This window comes from Fusarium oxysporum, chromosome 3 (assembly GCF_000149955.1).
Source record: "Fusarium oxysporum f. sp. lycopersici 4287 chromosome 3, whole genome shotgun sequence".
NCBI classification, from domain to species: domain Eukaryota; kingdom Fungi; phylum Ascomycota; class Sordariomycetes; order Hypocreales; family Nectriaceae; genus Fusarium; species Fusarium oxysporum.
In genome coordinates, this window is record NC_030988.1 from 4,017,390 (window position 1) to 4,035,467 (window position 18,078).

At 47.2% G+C, this 18,078-nt stretch overlaps 6 protein-coding genes across 6 annotated transcripts; 3 read left to right on the forward strand and 3 right to left on the reverse strand.

The window, feature by feature from the left end:
• Positions 1 to 231: 231 nt before the first annotated feature.
• On the forward strand, positions 232 to 1,474 carry FOXG_06806 (uncharacterized protein; the record flags this gene model as incomplete). The annotated part of the gene is made up of 2 exons (XM_018385456.1): positions 232 to 695; positions 787 to 1,474. 2 exons carry the CDS (start codon positions 232 to 234, stop codon positions 1,472 to 1,474), a joined length of 1,152 nt encoding a protein of 383 aa, XP_018242822.1.
• A 7,216-nt stretch (positions 1,475 to 8,690) lies between these two features.
• FOXG_19400 (uncharacterized protein) lies at positions 8,691 to 8,947 on the forward strand (the record flags this gene model as incomplete). Its single annotated transcript, XM_018399613.1, has 2 exons — positions 8,691 to 8,751; positions 8,820 to 8,947. The coding sequence occupies 2 exons, from the start codon at positions 8,691 to 8,693 to the stop codon at positions 8,945 to 8,947; spliced, it is 189 nt and encodes a 62-aa protein (XP_018242823.1).
• A 656-nt stretch (positions 8,948 to 9,603) lies between these two features.
• On the forward strand, positions 9,604 to 9,948 carry FOXG_06807 (uncharacterized protein; the record flags this gene model as incomplete). The annotated part of the gene is made up of 1 exon (XM_018385457.1): positions 9,604 to 9,948. The coding sequence occupies one exon, from the start codon at positions 9,604 to 9,606 to the stop codon at positions 9,946 to 9,948; it is 345 nt and encodes a 114-aa protein (XP_018242824.1).
• A 1,119-nt stretch (positions 9,949 to 11,067) lies between these two features.
• FOXG_19401 (oxidoreductase) lies at positions 11,068 to 11,430 on the reverse strand (the record flags this gene model as incomplete). Its single annotated transcript, XM_018399614.1, has 2 exons — positions 11,068 to 11,078; positions 11,172 to 11,430. The coding sequence occupies 2 exons, from the start codon at positions 11,428 to 11,430 to the stop codon at positions 11,068 to 11,070; spliced, it is 270 nt and encodes an 89-aa protein (XP_018242825.1).
• A 2,910-nt stretch (positions 11,431 to 14,340) lies between these two features.
• Positions 14,341 to 15,554, reverse strand: FOXG_06808 (uncharacterized protein; the record flags this gene model as incomplete). The annotated part of the gene is made up of 2 exons (XM_018385458.1): positions 14,341 to 15,423; positions 15,489 to 15,554. 2 exons carry the CDS (start codon positions 15,552 to 15,554, stop codon positions 14,341 to 14,343), a joined length of 1,149 nt encoding a protein of 382 aa, XP_018242826.1.
• Positions 15,555 to 17,502: 1,948 nt separating this feature from the next.
• FOXG_19402 (lysophospholipase) lies at positions 17,503 to 17,889 on the reverse strand (the record flags this gene model as incomplete). The annotated part of the gene is made up of 2 exons (XM_018399615.1): positions 17,503 to 17,771; positions 17,874 to 17,889. The coding sequence occupies 2 exons, from the start codon at positions 17,887 to 17,889 to the stop codon at positions 17,503 to 17,505; spliced, it is 285 nt and encodes a 94-aa protein (XP_018242827.1).
• Between the last annotated feature and the right edge of the window lie 189 nt (positions 17,890 to 18,078).

An 18,078-nucleotide genomic window follows, 5' to 3' on the forward strand; every position in this document is an offset into this window, starting at 1 on the left:
AAGGGCTGACGGGCGATGGCATCATGAATCGCTCGAGACCAGAGAAAATTGTGCGGGGTGAAGGTTTTTGGAGCAGACCCTGGACAAAGTTCGGAACTGTTTTCCCGTCGGAATGTGGGGACCATTTGCGTATAAGAAGTCGAGCTCATCTCACGAAAGATCCAGAGATGATTCTGACAGACTACTTTCTCATCAAAACACTGTTGCGTGCCATGCAAGATTCAATCCCTGATGCCTCAAGGTCTAGGTTCCAGTAACGGGCAATCAAGGGCTCGTTTGTCGGGAGCGGCGCCAGGGCAGCCAGCTCTAAGCCCCCTGGGAGTGCAATTCTTCTCCAGCCTCGAAGGCTTAGAGATAGCTTCATCCACCGACCGGCAGCTTATCCGCGGGCACAATCTGATCGGTGCGGTCCGGCTGCAATTCGTCAAGGCGAGCTTCTTTGACGGAGGAGCAGGGGAGCACGGAGAGGTGCTCGATGAGATCGATGGAATCGACGTGCCACTCTCCATGCACGTGTACCCCTTCCCCCAAGCAGATGAGTGGGAAAACCAGTGGTTCTTCTTCGACATCCAGCTCCATCCGTATCAGCTATATTTCCGCCGTAGAGTCGAGGACGGTGAGGAGTCCATTATTGGAGGATGGGAAGACTCATATGCCAAGTTGGCCCAGGTTCGTGGACAGATGTGTGTTCAAGCGTATGTCGATGCCCTGTTTGAAAGCACCAATGTAGCAGAGACACAGGCCCATAAGTCAGAGGTCAGAATACTAACCGACACATCTTTTTAGCATCTCGATAAGGCCTCTCAGGCTTGCCAATGACTGCCTCCCGACCATAGCACCGCGCGCTACCTTCCACGGACCTGTCGACACCACGGCGTTCCGTTTCAAGGCTGGATCGTTGAGTAACAATCAGCTAAAATGCTGCGGCTTCATCCAATGCAGCACCTATCTCGTACCACCCCGTGACAAGGACCCGACATTCAGAGGCGGCCAGATGTTTCACATTCTAGCATACATGCCACACGATCAACAGCCCTGGAAAAGCCGGGTCGATTGGATGAAGGGCTTGCCTGAGGGCGGATTCGCATCTGGGAAGTGGATGTACGGAAGAGGCAGCATCGTTGGTGTCCTGAACCCGGCACTGTTACAGGAGGAGCTTCAACCTGGGCAAGATATCCTAGTTGTGCTCGTAGACGAGTTCAGCTTCACATCGAAGGCGACGCTCGAGGGCGCTACTGTGATGAGGAAGGCGTCCTCTCCACAGAAAGCAAAAGTCGACCTGGCAAAAAGACGAAACCCTTTCAGCAGCAGTCCGGACAACTCGCCACCCAAGCGCGCAAAAGATCCTTCTTCGACCAGGGGCATGAATGGTACAGGGAAAGAAATCAGGGACGGTGCATATATGCCTGTCGACCCGCGGCTCCAACAGGAACTAGCGGGCCACGAGAGGGATTCAATCTTGGTAGCAGGTTAGCATTCGACATGTCACCGCAAAGCGTTGTGCGGAGTAGAGCTAAGCACCAGACTAATACAGAAACGGAGACTTCACAGAGTCCGAGCCAATGAGACAAGATACATTCGCACCACCAGCCGAACGGGAAGGGCAACTCATGAAGCTACCACCGGAGGGCACCACGTACTCTTCTTTTCACGAAATGAGACAAGAGCTCGTTGAGTTCGCCAGATCACAAAGCTACGGTATTCGTATCTGTCGATCATTCCAAAAATTCTCAAGAATCACAGGAGACCCGGTCGCGAAGAAGAGAATGGTTTGGCAGTGTAACCGTGGAGGGAAGGGAGACTGTCCATTTTCATTCAACGCCGTGGAGGTCAAAATAGGAAGCGACCGGTGGGAAATAAGATATAAGAAGAACGAAAGCCAGCATGTTCATAACCATGGACCAAGCGGTGGATTTGTCATATGCCCTGAGCAAAAAGTGCGGAAATGATCCACGAAGAATTGACTCCTGTAGGACCATGATTTGGTGTCGGCATGAAAATCACAGCTCTTGTCCTCAATCGCTGGTTTTTTTTTTTTTTCTTTCTTTATGTGTCACATGACCAGGTTCAAGTAGACGTATTAAGTAACGGGTCCTTGGTTAGCAAAAAAGGAAGAAAAGAAAATCGGCAAACGTCACTAAGAATGTCGTAGGACAAACCAATGTCTTGCTGACTGGATTACCCTGTATCTCTTTGAGTGGCAGAAGGCAACAAAACGGTCAAGACAGGGATAATTCAGCCAATACAGGATCAGCTTGTATACAAAAGACCAATAACCAATAAGAACAAGTATAAAAAGCTAATAGCCAGTTAAAGTCAGGAAAAAAGAGGCTATACTCTTATAGAAGTAGCTAAGCTACAAAGAAGTACAGGCTCTAATAGCTGCTTTTACATATAAAGCCTTTGTAGCCTTCTGGTACGTGGGGTCAAGTGGGTCAAGTGACCTTTTGTTGCCTTGTGCCACTCAAAGAGATACACATCCAGCTGGGGCCCCAGTTTTTTCCCCCCCAGGTTTTTTTTTTTTTTTTCGGTGGTTCTTGCTGTTTGATTCCTGTGGCGCGAAGGTGATTGTGGCGCAGAAATTGTGGTGAAGCTGGCTAGCACGGACCACTCCGCGATCCGTGCTCGGGTAAGCAGGGCGAGGAAGAAAGAACCTTTTCGTTCCTCAAAGGCAAAAAAAAAAAAAAATAATAAGAGTGAAATAATATTCATATTTCGTTTTAGAATTAAGTGGATTTTAGTATTCTCGCGGTTTTCTAACTTCACGCCCTACCCGCGTGCGTACCACAGTTAATTCTTCCTCCTCCGAATTTGACTCCTCATCTTCTTCCATCCCTCCTACCTCGATCACATCCTCAACAGCATCTGCCCTTTCAATTGCTTCGTTTGGCTCTGAAATAGCGTCATCAGCCACCACTAGAGCTTCAGCCAATGTCATGAACCTTTTGTTAAGATTCGGTATCGCCTTCCTCTTCTTGCCTCTGCTCAACCGGCCAACTTCCTCCTCCAGGCTGGCTATTCTGGTGCTGAGAGAGGCGATCTTTGGCTCTTGAGCTTCAAACCCTCTCGATATCACAGAATAGCGCCTTCTTGTTGATGGGCTCTTGTTCTTCCCCAGATCTCTGATGTGGCGGCTGGTCGTTGGCGTACGATCAGAGTCGACTCGCCCGTCTCTGTGGCCGTCTGACCCGGGCGTCGTTTCCTTCTTGTCTGGCTGAATCTCAGGATGCATGAGCGCTTTACGTCCTGAAATCGGCCAGTTCTCAGTTACTCTCCAGCCTGAAAGGATGTCTTTCTTCGTCATACCCACTTCCCTGGCTTTGGCATAGGCCTTAATGAAGTTGACCTTTTCCATGGGCGCAGAATCCGTCATGCTTGCCAGTTTTTGGAGCTCTTTTTGATATGCAGCCTTGGTTGCGTTGAAAACACCATTATCCAGTGGCTATAGGCCATGAGAGCAATATGCAGGCAGGTAACAGCAATGCACGTTATTCAAAAAGCACGTAGCCATCCACTCATCCTGGATTTTCAATCAGCGGTATTTCTGATCGAGAATAGGAAGATACCCACAGATACATGGCTCCCATGGCCATCTAATATGATAAGCCTTGCATCAGACTTATCTGCTGGCTAGGTTTAGAGCAGATAAACCTGTTTAAGCTACTTAAGCGTGATATAATGGTCTATCCAGTCGTTATCAGACGTGATATAATACCAGTCGGCAATTTTATTAAACTTATTAATGAACTACTGCTTCTAAATTCCTTTGCCCTTGAAGATAATTCCCGGCTTTAAAGGACGGCTATCTGCAGTAGCGGCTTCGATAAAACTAATCTAAGTACAGGACTCCAAGCCTTTGAGGAAGGCCTTCCTCCTGGGATCGCTGGTGCCAATTACCAAGAAATCCAAACCTAGATTTGCAATTTATTGGTAAGTCTTGTTTCAGAAGTGGTCAGTACTCACCGAATCCAGCCATGATACCGCCCTCGTCAACATTAACCGTGTTCTCAGGCTTGATCCAGTCATATTCCCTCTCCCTGTCTCAACAGGGCAGCTACGGTGGCGCGAACTTGACGGTGGGAAGGAGCATAGCCCAATGCCTCTTGTCGAAGTATCCATGTAACTAACCTAGCCTCTTGGGATTTGTATAACAACTGGGAAGGTTAGGTGACCTCGGACTTTGACGGTAGGCCTCTTAACGTATCTGACCACCATTCCGCCCACCCCCCCACTCCGCCCATTTGGTGATAGTCTCAACACCACAACAGCTATCGATGATGCGTGCACTTTATTTTGCCAATTATACATCAAAAAAATTCAAATTTTCAGAATAGCTTCATTTATCATGGATCGTGAATTGAGAATTTCCAGAGCAATTTCTGAGGCCTCTACGAGGGGCGTTCGCGGTGCAGCTAAGTGGGAGACCGTGCCGAGGTCGACTTTCAGGGATCGGATCGGTGGCGCACAACCGACGCGTTTACAACACCAAAAATACCTCTCGCTGACGCCGCAACAGGAACAGGAACTCATCGACCTTATATTAATACGGGAAAAGTATTCCCAGCCGTTATTGAAGAAGGAGATCCATGAATATGCCTAGCATCTTGCCGAATTAAACGGCTGTGGAAGTCATCTAGGGAAAAATTGGGTAAACCGATTCTTCAAACGACATAACAGCGTTATGTTGAAGCCATCACGACTTATTTCGGTCGCAAGGAAGAAGTCTGTCACGGAAGAGGGACTGAGGGAGTATTATAAGGGACTTAGGCGTCTTGTTATTGACTTATCAATTGGTACGGACCGTATGCACAACCTCGACGAGACTGGAGTCCAAGAAGGGGAAACTATAGCCGGCATAATAGCTAGAACGGTCCTGACGAGCTCGTCAGAGAAGATACAGTCAGACGCTTCTGCTTGGATCTCGATATTGGAGACGATATCTGCTGACGGTCGCCGACTGACCCCAACGGTAATATTTATAGGATTATCGCTACAGGGACAGTATTTTCCAAGGGATATACCGGATTGGAAGTTTACTTGCAGCGAGAAAGGCTGGTCTAATACAGAAATATTGCTACGGTGGTTCTACGACGTTTATCTGCCCGAGACTCATCCAAAAGACCCGTCTTCCTGGCGACTATTGGTCCTCGATCAACATAAGACTCATATAAGTCCTGCCTTTATGAAGAAGGCAATGATGAATAAGGTCTGGCTTAGTTGGCTGCCGTCGCACTCGTCACATATCACTCAACCGCTGGACCTTGGTCTTTTTTCCCCGTTGAAAAGGTACTATCGAGAAGAGACAGCTGGAATGGAGACCTACGAAGCGACATCAAATAGACAGAAACACATCTTCGTACAGGCATATAAAATAGCTTCTGAGAAAGCCTTCAGTCCAGAGAACATCCGACAGGCGTTTCGAGCATCAGGGATATACCCAGTTGATGTTGATCAAGCTATAAAGAGGTTGAAGCCCAAAGAGCGTCGCGGACCGACTTTTCAGCCTCCCAAAACACCACCAATCACGGTTGAAGTCGATCGCGATATCTTCAATACTCCCTCGTCAAGCCGCGATATAGAAAGACTACTCCAACGGGTCGATTGGTCGTCAGGGAATGCTGAAAGGGACGTCAGAATGATCCTACGGAAGGCAGGAAAGTCACTGGACCAAAGAGGTGCGTCTACAGTCTTCCAGGAGCAAAAAATCGCCGTACAGAAAGCTCAAATAGCTGGTCTTAAGCCGTCAGGCCGTTGCAAGGTCAATTGGGACCCGAACAAGGCTTTTCCTCACGTTGATAATCTTATTATAGCGAGGGACCGGTCCGAGATGAACACTTGGAAGTTAAATGACGAAGCCGCGGCGGAAAATCGTCCGCCGAAGCGGAGGAAAAAGCAGTCGGTTGAGCAAGAGTTTTTTAGTCAATTCCCAAAATCTTAATTAAATTGAAGCTATTTTCATAACTTGAGAATTAATCTACATAATGCGTTGGAACGGAAATGAAGCTATCGCAGGTGGGGCGGTGTGGAGGGGTGGGCGGAGTGGTGGCGGCCTGGTGCTGCGAGAGGTGATTATCTGTAACATCCAGTATAGCTTCAATGATATCGTTCTTTGTATAAGACTGTTGAGGCATTTTCAAGGCGATTAAAGGAAGCTGCTATAGATAAAAGTTTGATGAAATTTTGGGGACGCTGGGTGATGAAGGAGACAATTTGAGAAATTTTACATTAGTACCATGCGACCAAACTGCTTGTGCAAAATACAAATGAACATTCCAATATAAAACAACATGAAACTCTCAGTAAGACACAATCTGTTCTATGTAAATAACTTCAATTTTGGCCAAGCACTGTGCAAGTGAAGTTTGACATTTTGTATGGGGAATTCTTTTTTTCGCTGACCAGTAGGTGGGTATGACCGGCAGGTGGGTACTGCATGGTATTGTGGAAAGAAGCCAGCGTGTTAGCACAGCTCAGAACCGGAATGGCGCGACTAAACGGTTATCTCTATCAGATCAGAGCAGCACCAACAGATGAATGTCCATGCGGGCAGGCAAAAGAAACGGTAGAGCACTTTCTCTTTCGATGCGTAAAATGGACAGCACAACGCAAGGAGATGATGTCCCAATGTGTAGAAGAAAAGCGTGGCAGCCTATGCTTTCACCTGGGAGGTAAGGCAGCGTCGGATGGACAGAAATGGGCACCGAATATAGAAGCGGTGTGAGCCACGATCAGATTTGCGATCGCTACAGGTCGCCTGGAACAGAGATGATAACAACACCAATAAGCCACCGGTTACGAAAACTCACTTACTAACAACAGCCACCCCGTACAACCAATAGCAGGCACTGCTTCAGCCGCCGAAGATAGGAAACTGAACACTTGGAGGAATTGGACTTCAACTTGATCTGCTACCACTAACCGATACGGGGATCTAGAAAGAGAACAATGAAGAGACAGAGAAGAACAAGGCGGGAAACATAGGGGCTCTGCAAGACCAAGACATCAATTGGCGAAATATATGTATTTTTAGTTTTTAGAGCCCTATGGGCGGTGGCCTACCGGGCGTAATAGATCTGTCTGTCTGACTACTAGGGTGACGTTCGTTATGTTGGGTCGCCCTCATCCAGGTCAATGTATCTCAAACTTCACTCGGGCTAAGGGTGGCACTGATCCGAAACGTGTTAATCCCCCTCCTTCAGGACAGATATCAAGTCGTTTGCTCTAGGCCATGGGCTATTACCCCTTCCTAAATTCCGCATCACAATGACACTCACCACCAAAGAAACAGCCACTATGGCCAACGAAAACAGGGCTGCCATCGTGATCCGAGTGGCAATGGTGTTGATGTCTCTGGCCGTCTTGGTGGTTGGGTTACGACTGTAGTGTCGTCGTCTGATCAGGTCAATGGGTCTGGACGATATAGCTGCTGTCATCACCTGGGTAAGGCCGATTTAACATAAGTTTATACTTAAGCTTTGTCTAATATGATCCTGTCATAGGCCTGCATCATATGATGTCGCTCAACAATGATTGCGAGTACGATTTTCCCATTCTGTATATATGGCAGCAACTCATTGTCGATAATAGTGACTCAATACGGACTGGGCCGACACGACTGGACAGTTTCTGATGAGACAATGAAACTTTACCTTCGAGTAAGACACTTGGTTTTCATTCATGCTGCTTTGGAGACTAACCTTTACCTATTGTTTTTGGATTTCTATCCTGTTCTACGTAGTTACTCTTTTCTGGGCAAAGATGACATTCTTGCTGCATTATTACCGAACTATGGCAGTCTCTTACATGCGATTGGTCTACCTGGGTGTCATCATCATCGTGGCATTATGGGGTGTGTCCCAAGCCATTATGGTCTCTCTACAATGCATCCCCCTCCAGGCTGTCTGGGATACGAGAATCAAGGGGAGATGCATTTCTCACCGAACCACTTGATGGTATATAAATGGCGTCATAAATATAGTTTCTGACTTTAACATCATGATTTTACCCCTCCCTATCGTCTGGAAACTCAATCTCCCTCCTTCTCAGAAATTCCTTCTTTCTGGTATTTTCGGGCTAGGCTTCTTGTGGGTCCTGCATCTCATGTTCTATCTGCGGTTCGTTGACACTTTGTTTCCAGTACAATTGGCGTTTCGATATTACGACTGCAATATCTCACCCCTCAACCAGACTAACATGGTGGAACGTTACAGCAGCCTCATGGTCCCTCGCAGAACTCGTGTCTGCCATCACTTGCGCTTGTCTTCCAACTCTCAAGCCTCTGCTTGTGAGGATAAAGGCCTGGGTCCCTCACCTCGGAAAGGGCGATAATACTTTCAGCTTCAAGAGCAGAGTGGGGAAGAAGACACAGAGTTAAGTGTGACTATAGCGGAGAACCACAAAGGCTTTGGCAACAGGCCTAAAATACCTACAGCAGTTTCGATGTATGGATCTCAGACGAGTATAACAGCTGTCTAGGGTTCTCCGTCTAAAACAGACTCCAAGAGGAAGTTGACATATAGCTCGCAGGCTATGTCGGTATAACTGCATTGTGCATTGGGTTATTCTGCATCAGGAGTAGGGGGAAAAGATACTCTCTGTCATTGTATATATGTCAATATGCTTCTGTGCAGTGTTCATCTCATTGCTCCCTGTACATACTCTGTGCAGACAAGCCCTCTGCAAATTTTATCATGAACGACAAACAGCACGTGCACCAAGTCAAACTTGTCATTATTACCGGCTCTGCCCATGGTACGTTCACAGAATGGTAGCCTACATGGTAAAACGTAGCTCAAGCTAACCAGGGGATATTGTTAAAGGTATCGAGCCATACGTTGCGCGCAGCCTTTCTGAAGGTGAACCAAGCATCCTCATCAATTACGCGGCTGAGTCTTCGGATGCCAACGCTGCAGCATTGAGGAATGAATTGCTTCCAAGTCATGCTTGACACAGAGCAGTCAAATTGACATTCATGACTTTGCCCCAATATGCCTCATCAAATCATTGCAATTCTCTTTCCCTCAGTAGCTGTGTGCGAAAAAGGTGGTCAGTTGAGTATTTGATCCTCTCGACAAAGCCAGCCGCAGACGTGGAAACAGCTTCGATGTGAAATCTCACCTCTATTTTAGCTATTCCTTTTTTGTACGGATAATCCAATCCCTTTGGACATTTTACCGCTGGCGACTACACATCCGAGAGGCCGCGGTAAATAAAGCACCTCAGATGGGCCGAGATGCGTCTCGTATATGCATGCGGCCCGCTCGACCCTTGTAGAGCAAGGATTTCACTATGTCCGCTCCTATCCTAAGCCTTTTCCCCTTGCATGCAGGTGGATTAGGAATGTTTGTCACTAATTACCTCAGCATCTGTCATCATGATAGACCCGACTTTTATCAACGACTTTACGTGGTCTGACGAGTAAATGCATTGAGTCTCAAAGGTATAAAACTGCTCATCTGTCGGTGGATGGTTAAACTTGCATCAGAAAGTCAACAACCTTTAAGAATCATACTCAGCACAGAAACATCTGTAAGCCGCCATGCTATTCATTCGATCTGCATATACCTTGTGCTAATAACTCACTGAGATATAGCACACTTCAAGATGCATTTCTCAACTGCCTCCGTGCTCGCTACGCTGATCTCTGCGGCTACCGCTGCCAAGCAAATGCAGATCAACTACTATAGCGACACCCAGTGCAGAAATTATGCTGGCCAGGTCGATGTCACTTGGGCTAACGCCCTATACTCTGGCAAGACCAACTGCTATAACTATAGTTACGGCAGGGCTATGAACATCGCAGAGTGCCAAGTTGGGGGATGCTTCTGTAACCTTTACAAGGGGAAGAACTGTAATGAGTACATGGATCAGATGGTGTATGGGGACCAGTTTGGCTGTCGTCCTTGGGCTAATCAGGTTCAATCTTTTGCATGCTACTATAGAGGTTGAAGAGCTTTGCACTGGGCTGGATTGGTTCCTTGCGCCATGTCAGAGTGAGAGCCGGAGGAAGATACTAGAGGGGTGAAACAGCGGATTGATGCTGGCTAAGAAGCGGCCAATACCGAAAAGGATAGTGTAAAGATTAAGTAACCAAAGACAATACTATTTACAAATATAGGAGTAGACAATACGGTAACTCACAAGCCAGGTGAACAATAGTTGCAATATCCATCCCACGGCTGATCGACAAGCCGTAGATTGCCTAGAGAACGCAACAGTTCAAGCGGATAGTTAGCCATCATAAGTAAACCCCATAAGGCTGTGCTTCTGTACTTACAGTAGACTAAAATTATGACTATTATGATTAGTGGTCTTGCGGTTGTCATTATTCTGAGAACTGCTGGTGGTGGTCTCGTGATTATTATCGACATATACCTGTCATATATAGTCCTACGGGTACCTGTCATGTCATTACCGTACGTGTTGTTGATACATGTTGTAGTGGGTTAATCGAAAATCACTGAAGATCCTGTTGCCAAATCTTCGTAATCATGGCACCGGTGGTAGAAGCTGAGTTGAAAAGTAGCTGGCTATCCCACGCACCAAGGAGATACAATCAGAGAAAAGGCCTGGTAGAATAGTCAGGTTTTCAGAATAAAACAGCACTTTTGGAAAAGAGAAATAAAACGAAGGTGGAGTTTGCGAGATGATGGAGACTTGGATGGTCGTTTGTTATTCAGTGCTAGTGATCAAAGAGTAAGGTTCTTGGTTTTATTTAATCATCATTAACAAGGCTATAGGAATAGATCATGAAAGTGGCTTTTGGCGGACTTTAGGGGTAAGAGTGTATAATATGGCAATAGGCAAAGGGTCTGAAAGGAAAGGGCTAAGTTGATTGCTTACCTGTCAGCCCCTCGTTTCTGATTTAGACCTTACTGGTTCTATTCTTTTTACCCTTCCTCAACATCATACATACTAATATCCTATGCTAGAGCGTCTATTTAAGGCCTTGACTGGCTTAGCTGGCCTGGTCCTTCCGGGTAAAGTAGGGGCTCGGTTCTGGGTATTCCTTACTACCCCTCAAACTCAAGCCGCACATTAACTAATAACTAGACGACATTATGCCCGTTACTCTCCACCTATGACTAATCAGAAGACATATATACGTTTTAAATATACCAGATACTCCATCTAATTATGAATTACTAAACTAGTTTCGCCGAATCACCTACCGAAGAAAACCGCAGCAGCACCTTTGAGTGCGAATTGGCCTAAATGAACGAGATGGAAGTCTGTTGCGCAGCCATCTTGGCTCGTTGAGTACATGCCCATAGGAGAGACTCCAATGCGGTTATGAAGCTCGATACCGCGGATGCGTAGGGGTTTGAAGAGAGTTGGGGCCGAGTCCCTCTTGGTCGCAGAGCCAGCGGGTGGCTGTTGAGCTGGGGTAAAGAAGGAGACGCCAGCGGCGGGTTTGTTGCAGATGGCCATGATTGTTGAACGATACGAAATGTGTGGCCGACTCGACTATTTTTATACGTGGTTATCGGCAAGGATCTACGATTGAATTTGTAATCGGCCTGCCTTCCACTGTAGGCCGTTGAGTCATTCCTGAAGCATAGACACAGTCTCGGGTTCCTCTTCCGCTACCCTAGGCTTTCCTAGGTTTCTAACAGTCAATACAATGAATAAATACTGCCGAGACAGTTGATTTATAATATAAGGTTATTAGTAAGGTTTTAGTAGAATCTTTTACCATCCAGGACCACCTAACGCATAACCCCACCTAATGCATAACTAAAATTTCGCTCCTCCCATACAAAATCCAAATTTTCAATTGCATTGTATTCGGCCAGGCATGAAGATACTCGCGAACGAAGACCTGCACTATATTACTTTTTCCATTAAATTCTTATATCGGCTTGAATTTTTCCCGTTCCGTCCTGTAGCCTGGTTCTCTAGCCCTTTGAATTTTGTCGCATTTCACCTCATGTACCCTAGGCGACTCCATCCACTCAAGCCGAACTTTTACCTAATTTACTCGCCGCAACTCCTTCCGTAATGGTTCGCCGTAACTATACCGAAGATGACGTAGCTGAGGCTATATTCGACACCACCGATAGAGGCCTCTCACAGAATGAGGCGGCCCAGAAACGTGGAGTACCTCAGTGGACCATTTCGAGACGACTTTCCGGTCAAGCAAGCAGGAATGAACGTATCCAGGCCCACCAGCGTATTCCAAAGAGCCAGGACGAGACGCTTGTTCGTTGGGTGCTGCGACAAGAGTCTCTGGGCTATGCTCCCTCGCACAGCCAGCTCCGCGCCTGTGTCGAGGCCATCCTCAAACAACAAGGCGATAACAAACCTTTAGGCAAGCACTGGACCACCAGGTTCGTCAAACGTCACCCAAAACTATCTACCAAGATTGGAAAACGTCAAGAAGCCGCCAGGTTTGACGGCTTTACTCCGAAAGCGGTCAATTGGTACTTCGATATCCGGGAGAACGAGTACGGCTGGATCAAGCCTGAGAACACAGTTAACGTGGACGAGGGCGGTATAATGGCGGGTTTCGGTAAGTCTTCTGCAAGTACTCTGTAGGCTTTTATAGGGCATAACTAATTGGTTGTCCATGAGGCCTGGACAGCCTCGTGATCGGGAGCTCTGACCCGAAGAAGAAGGCGATGTTGAAACGCGTCCAGTCGCGCACTTGGACCTCATTTATTGAGGCTGTCACCGCAACCGGTCGCGCTTTAAAACTAGGAATTATCTTTAAAGGAAAAGAGCTGCAGAAGCAGTGGTTCCTTAACGAATTCGAATTAATAGCGGACTGGCACTACATCACATCACCGAACGGCTGGACAGACAATCATAATGCTCTCGAGTGGTTGAAGGGCGTTTATCTACCACAAACGGAGCCTCGTGATGCATCGGATGCGATACTTATTATCCTTGACGGTCACGGGAGCCATACGCAGGTGAGAATTTCGGTGTTTTCGCCGCTGAGTCACCCGCTATAGGGTCGCTGACGAGCAGTCAGGACGAGTGGATGGCTTACGTGCTTTCTGAACAACGTCTACTGCTGTTACTTACCAGCACATTGTTCCCATGGTCTGCAGCCATTAGATAATGGGATTTTTAATGTCATCAGAGGTGCGTACCGGAAAGAACTCCAAAAGCTGCCTAGTTTGACCGATTCTGCGCCGGTTGACAAAGTCAACTTTATCCGGGCATACGCGAAAGCCAGGGAGGCGGGCATGAGGAAAGATATTATCTTATCCGGCTGGAGGTTTACTGAAAATTGGCCAATAAATCAGTACAAAGCTCTAGCACATCCAGAAATTCAGCCAGACAAAGAAAAACTGCTGGAAGAGTTAAAGACGCCAAGCCCTCCTCAACTGCACTCAGATGATACGCCGAAAACGAGTCGGCAAGTGAGGGAAATGGCCAAACACCGAAGCCGTCCGACCAAGCGGAAGTACAGTAAGATCGCAAAGGGGTTGGAAGCTTTAGAGATGAAGGTGGCCGTTCAGAATGCGCGGATTACTGGTTTCGAGGAGCAGATGGCTCAGCTGCGGCGAGGGAAGAAAAGAAAGGCGGTACCAAACCCGAACCGACGATCCATGGCTCTGGCGGAGGCTCTAGTGGCTGGAGAATCTCTTCATGACTCAAAGGAGGCAGAAATAGAGGTGGATGTGGATGAGGAGGTCGAGTCGGTGATTGAGGTGGGTGTCAGGTCAGAGGACGAAAGTGATGACTTTATGGTCGTAACAAAGCACTGCCAGCGCACACGCAGCGGTCAGGAGGTCAAAAAGCCACGCACAGAGTAAAAATTGATCAATTTTATAGAGTTTCTCTTCAAAGCTTCGCTTTTTAATTGACGACCTGGTGTTTTGTGCACGCATCAAAATTTGGATTTTATGTGGGCGGAGCAAAATTTTGGTTATCCATTAAGGTGGACCTGGATGGTACGGAGCATACGCAGAGGGTGTTAGAAAGCGATGAGGAGTGCGACGACAAGGAAACGATTTCGGGGCCTGACTGTATTTGGCTTAAACATGGCGCTAAGGCCTTGCAGGATAATGTTGTTGTCAAGAACCGTAGAATGCTGAGCCCAAGATAAGACGAGGAAAAGACGTTTGGCAACGAAGTCTAATATCTATTATGTGTGCACTTATGAAGCGCATGATCAAGCTACGGAACCGCAGAGCCTCTTATAATCCTGTAATCCTGTACTCTGTGACGACTTATTGTTGTCTCCTTTTCCCAAGAGTTGTCTTTCTCTGAGCGGCCTTTCCATTTTACCAGGTACTCGACCTGCCTTCGTCTCGTCCTTTTACTCAGTAGCTCTACCCCCTTATGATTTCCTCCATCGTCAGAAACCCTTTTGTCAAACTGGTTGACCTAATCAATGCTAATATCCTTTCTCTTCTCCCACGCATTTGCGTCGTCTAGAAAGCCTTGCCATTTCATAAGATGCAGAATCAGCCTTCCTTGCTTCCACTTAACCAATAATTGATCCACTTCCCACATAACTCCACCGGGGTCTAATGCTGTAGGTTGGCCAATCTCACTAGCTGAGACCCTGTTCTGGCGCGATGAAGACGCATATCCATCTTTAGTCCTCAGATCTTCCTCGCAGTTCTGGTCAATGTAAAGCTGTGGATCGACGATATCTGAGTTCTCTGAGGTCGACAGAATGAATTGAAGCCTTTTACTTGCTTCGTATGCATTGCCGAAGTTATCGTCGTTGCTTTCGTCAAGTTGAGCTCTTGATGTGTCCGCTTTGACAATCGAGGCAGGCTGCAGGAGGCCTGATGCCTCGTTGGAACTAAGATGCTTAGAGTCGGCCATGTCGTCAATGCTATAAGGAGATAGCAGAGAAGGGTATGAAGTACCGCCCCTTTGAGGAACTGATTCAATCCCAGTGGAAGATGATGTAGCCAAATCATGTGTTCCTGACAAGGCTGTGACGTCTTGAGGTGGTTGTTGGCCTGCCTCTTTGTCTTGACCAGAACTGATCGCCGGGTTACTCCGCAAGTGAGGATGTAGACTTTTATCATTCACTTGAGTTGATGAGAGCATATAGGGAAAGCTGGTTGAAGACGGCGAGGATTGGACATCTGAGCGAGACCTCCCGTCATTTTCATGCCCGATCTTCTCATTCTCGGTAAGTTCCGATAAAGACGAAAAATCGTCCTCCACGAGACCGTCACTTCTTGGTAGACTCTCAGATGACACCCAATTAACAAACGTAAGGTGACTGCAACTTCCGTAGAGTACCGGCTTCACCTGTCTGTCAATTGAGGATTGGGCACAGTGTCGCTCGAAGGGCGAGGACATCGTGTCACCGCTTAGGCCGTCTTCATCGAGTGTTTTGTGCTTCTTTATGGGCTTCCCAGAAGTGCTATGAATGTCCGCTAAGTGTAGCCACAGATCCTCAGGGGACGTTGATACTACCGGACATTCTGGGTGCGGACACTGTAACTGAGAGTGGTTAAACTGAGATTTGATGAAGGCCGAAACACAAACGGAAGCATGTCGCTGCCGACCGCTTTGGTCCCAGAATTGTTGTAAGCGATGGTTTGCGGAATACTCATGGCTTCCCAGATGAACATGGCAATAGCCAGGACAAGCAATTGCGTTACGTGAAATAATCGGATCACATGGAAATGGCGACTGTTGGTTTGCGATGTGATCTTGGCAGTGCATAGTCCATTCCGATTCGCCCTTCACCCAGCGATTGCAAACAGAACAGAATTGGACAAAGGGACTTTGCTTGCTGTGATGTTCTTCCCAGCAATGGAAGGCATGCTTCCATCTTGCCAGATTTCGAAGCGGAATACTAGAATGATAGGAAAACTGTGTAAGTTTTCAAGATTTTCAGTCACGCGCTAGTGGTAGGGATTTGTTACCTTTCCATGTCCTGCGCACAGCCGAGGACTGCACAAATACCGTCTACTGGACGTAGCATGATCTGATATGCGATATGACAGGGACTCTTCCCTAGAAAGATGAGATCTTGTAGCGCGGAGCGCCCCTCAGGGTTTCATAAAGGCGCTGTTGAGACAGGGTTTGAGAAAGACGGGTGCGTTCCGGTAAGAAGTGCATGGTACGAGCAGTATTCCAAGACTTGCTTTTTCTGTATCTCCCGTAGCTTGGCGGCCACCAATTGCCTTCTGTTGGTAACACATCTGTATCTAGGGACATTCATTATTTCTTCCAATCATTGTTCTCACCATTGACCCACCCAAATCATTGTGACCATCATGATATCAGTATGTGATTACAAATGCGGACGAAACCATCTATACGAGTAGTAAATGCAGTTACACTGTGTTCCTTCTGATTGCCAAGCGTCACAATGCAGGATTGGCTTGTCGGTTGCGTGTTCTTGCAGCTACTGTAGTGTTACCAGGCCAACATAAGCTGCCGGGCGTAATAAATTGTATTATATTGTAGTGTTACTTGGTACCCCAATTTATACTCCTCGTACCTGAATCGGCGGGAATAGAGCAAACAACCCTCAATTACGGCTGTTAGCCGCCAATGACTCAATATTATAACTCTGGCGCTTTAAGGCCTCCGTGAAGGGCCTTCAACGTTTTGTCGGAACAGGCTGGCTTTCTTCTAAATCTTAATTCCACACCTCTCGATTATCTCTCGACAACAACTCTCTGGCGGCCAATACCGTTTGCCACATGACATGGCAACTCGTCAGACACATGGACTGGATGTAACGAAAACACCGATAAATAACACTATTGCGTAATGATGACGTTGGATGCAGAAATCCACCAGTCGCCACAAAAGTATGTACAGTACACCACGGTTCGCTTTGCATTTTCGTTTTTATCTAAGCGGCAAAATCATTTAGTTATGCCTACTACATAACGGTTACAAATTGAAGTAACCTAATGTACAACATCCATCGTATTTTCAATCTATCACTCCTATTCTACTGCAAAATGGGGCAGCAGAATCTGGTGTTGCACCTAAAGTTATTTTCTGTTCTTCTCCGTCTCGGCGAGCTTGCCTCCGCTATGATCGTCCTAGGGATTCTCTCACGTTTTGTTTACCTTATCGGCATCGCATAGGCGAATATCGATGGACGTATCATCTATGGCATCGTCGTCACGTGTCTCGGTATTATCTACTCCGTCTTTTTCTGTACGCCATTTAGGGAACATGTTCTTGGGCTTTCCCTTTGACTTCGTATTGTTTGTGATGTGGCTCGTGGTATACTGCTTGTTTCAAACGGCATGGTGCTCCCCCCCTAGCTAAGATCACCTACTAATCATCCACAACATTCAATTTTCATAGGGAACGGGTAGTCACACTTGCTTTGCGCGTTGGTATAACAACTATTAGGGCTACCGGTACTATTGGGGTCGTTTCGTCGGGCCCGTTGTAAGCAGAGGTTCAACTCAAACAAACCAAGAATTGAGTCATCGAATTGCCAAAGGGTTCGTAGAAAGCCACTGGACGTAGAGAAGATGAACTTTACCATTGTGAAGTTCTGCATATAGAGACTTCCCACAAGCCAGTTACCCCCAGAAAGGGCCACTAAGGTACGTTGTAGCCTGGAGAATACCGCCCAGATGGCCGTCCGTGGAACCCATGGGTTCGATTATCGAAAGCGGCAATGGCACCAGCCCCATTCATAATGGCTCTATAACCTCCGCCCGAGATGGCAATACCGATTCGTGGCAACGCGCTGCCATTCCTCACGATGCCATTCGCATACGCGTTAGTGTCTATATCGCCAATCTTGGCTCGGGTAAGGACGTCCTTTAACGCTGAGATGGTGTTATTGCCACGAAGCTCTAGCCATGCTGTTTCATCAGTTAGCAATGTCGTTGCCTGCGATTCCATCCTGTACTACGAAGTCACGTGTTCAGTTGAGGTTCACTCTTGATTGTGGAGTATTAACTTACTGGCAGGCGAGGCCATTAGCACTGCCAGTTGGATCAATTGACCGCAAGACAACATTACGCACTGCTGAAGAGGAGCCTAGCACACTTCGATTTCCGCTAACTTCTTGTATTCAGTGGGCAATGTTAAGGGCAACATTAGATTTGACAAGACAAACAAAACGATGATAGCGTTGGACGGTGAGTAGCCCTCAGTCCTCCTCATGGC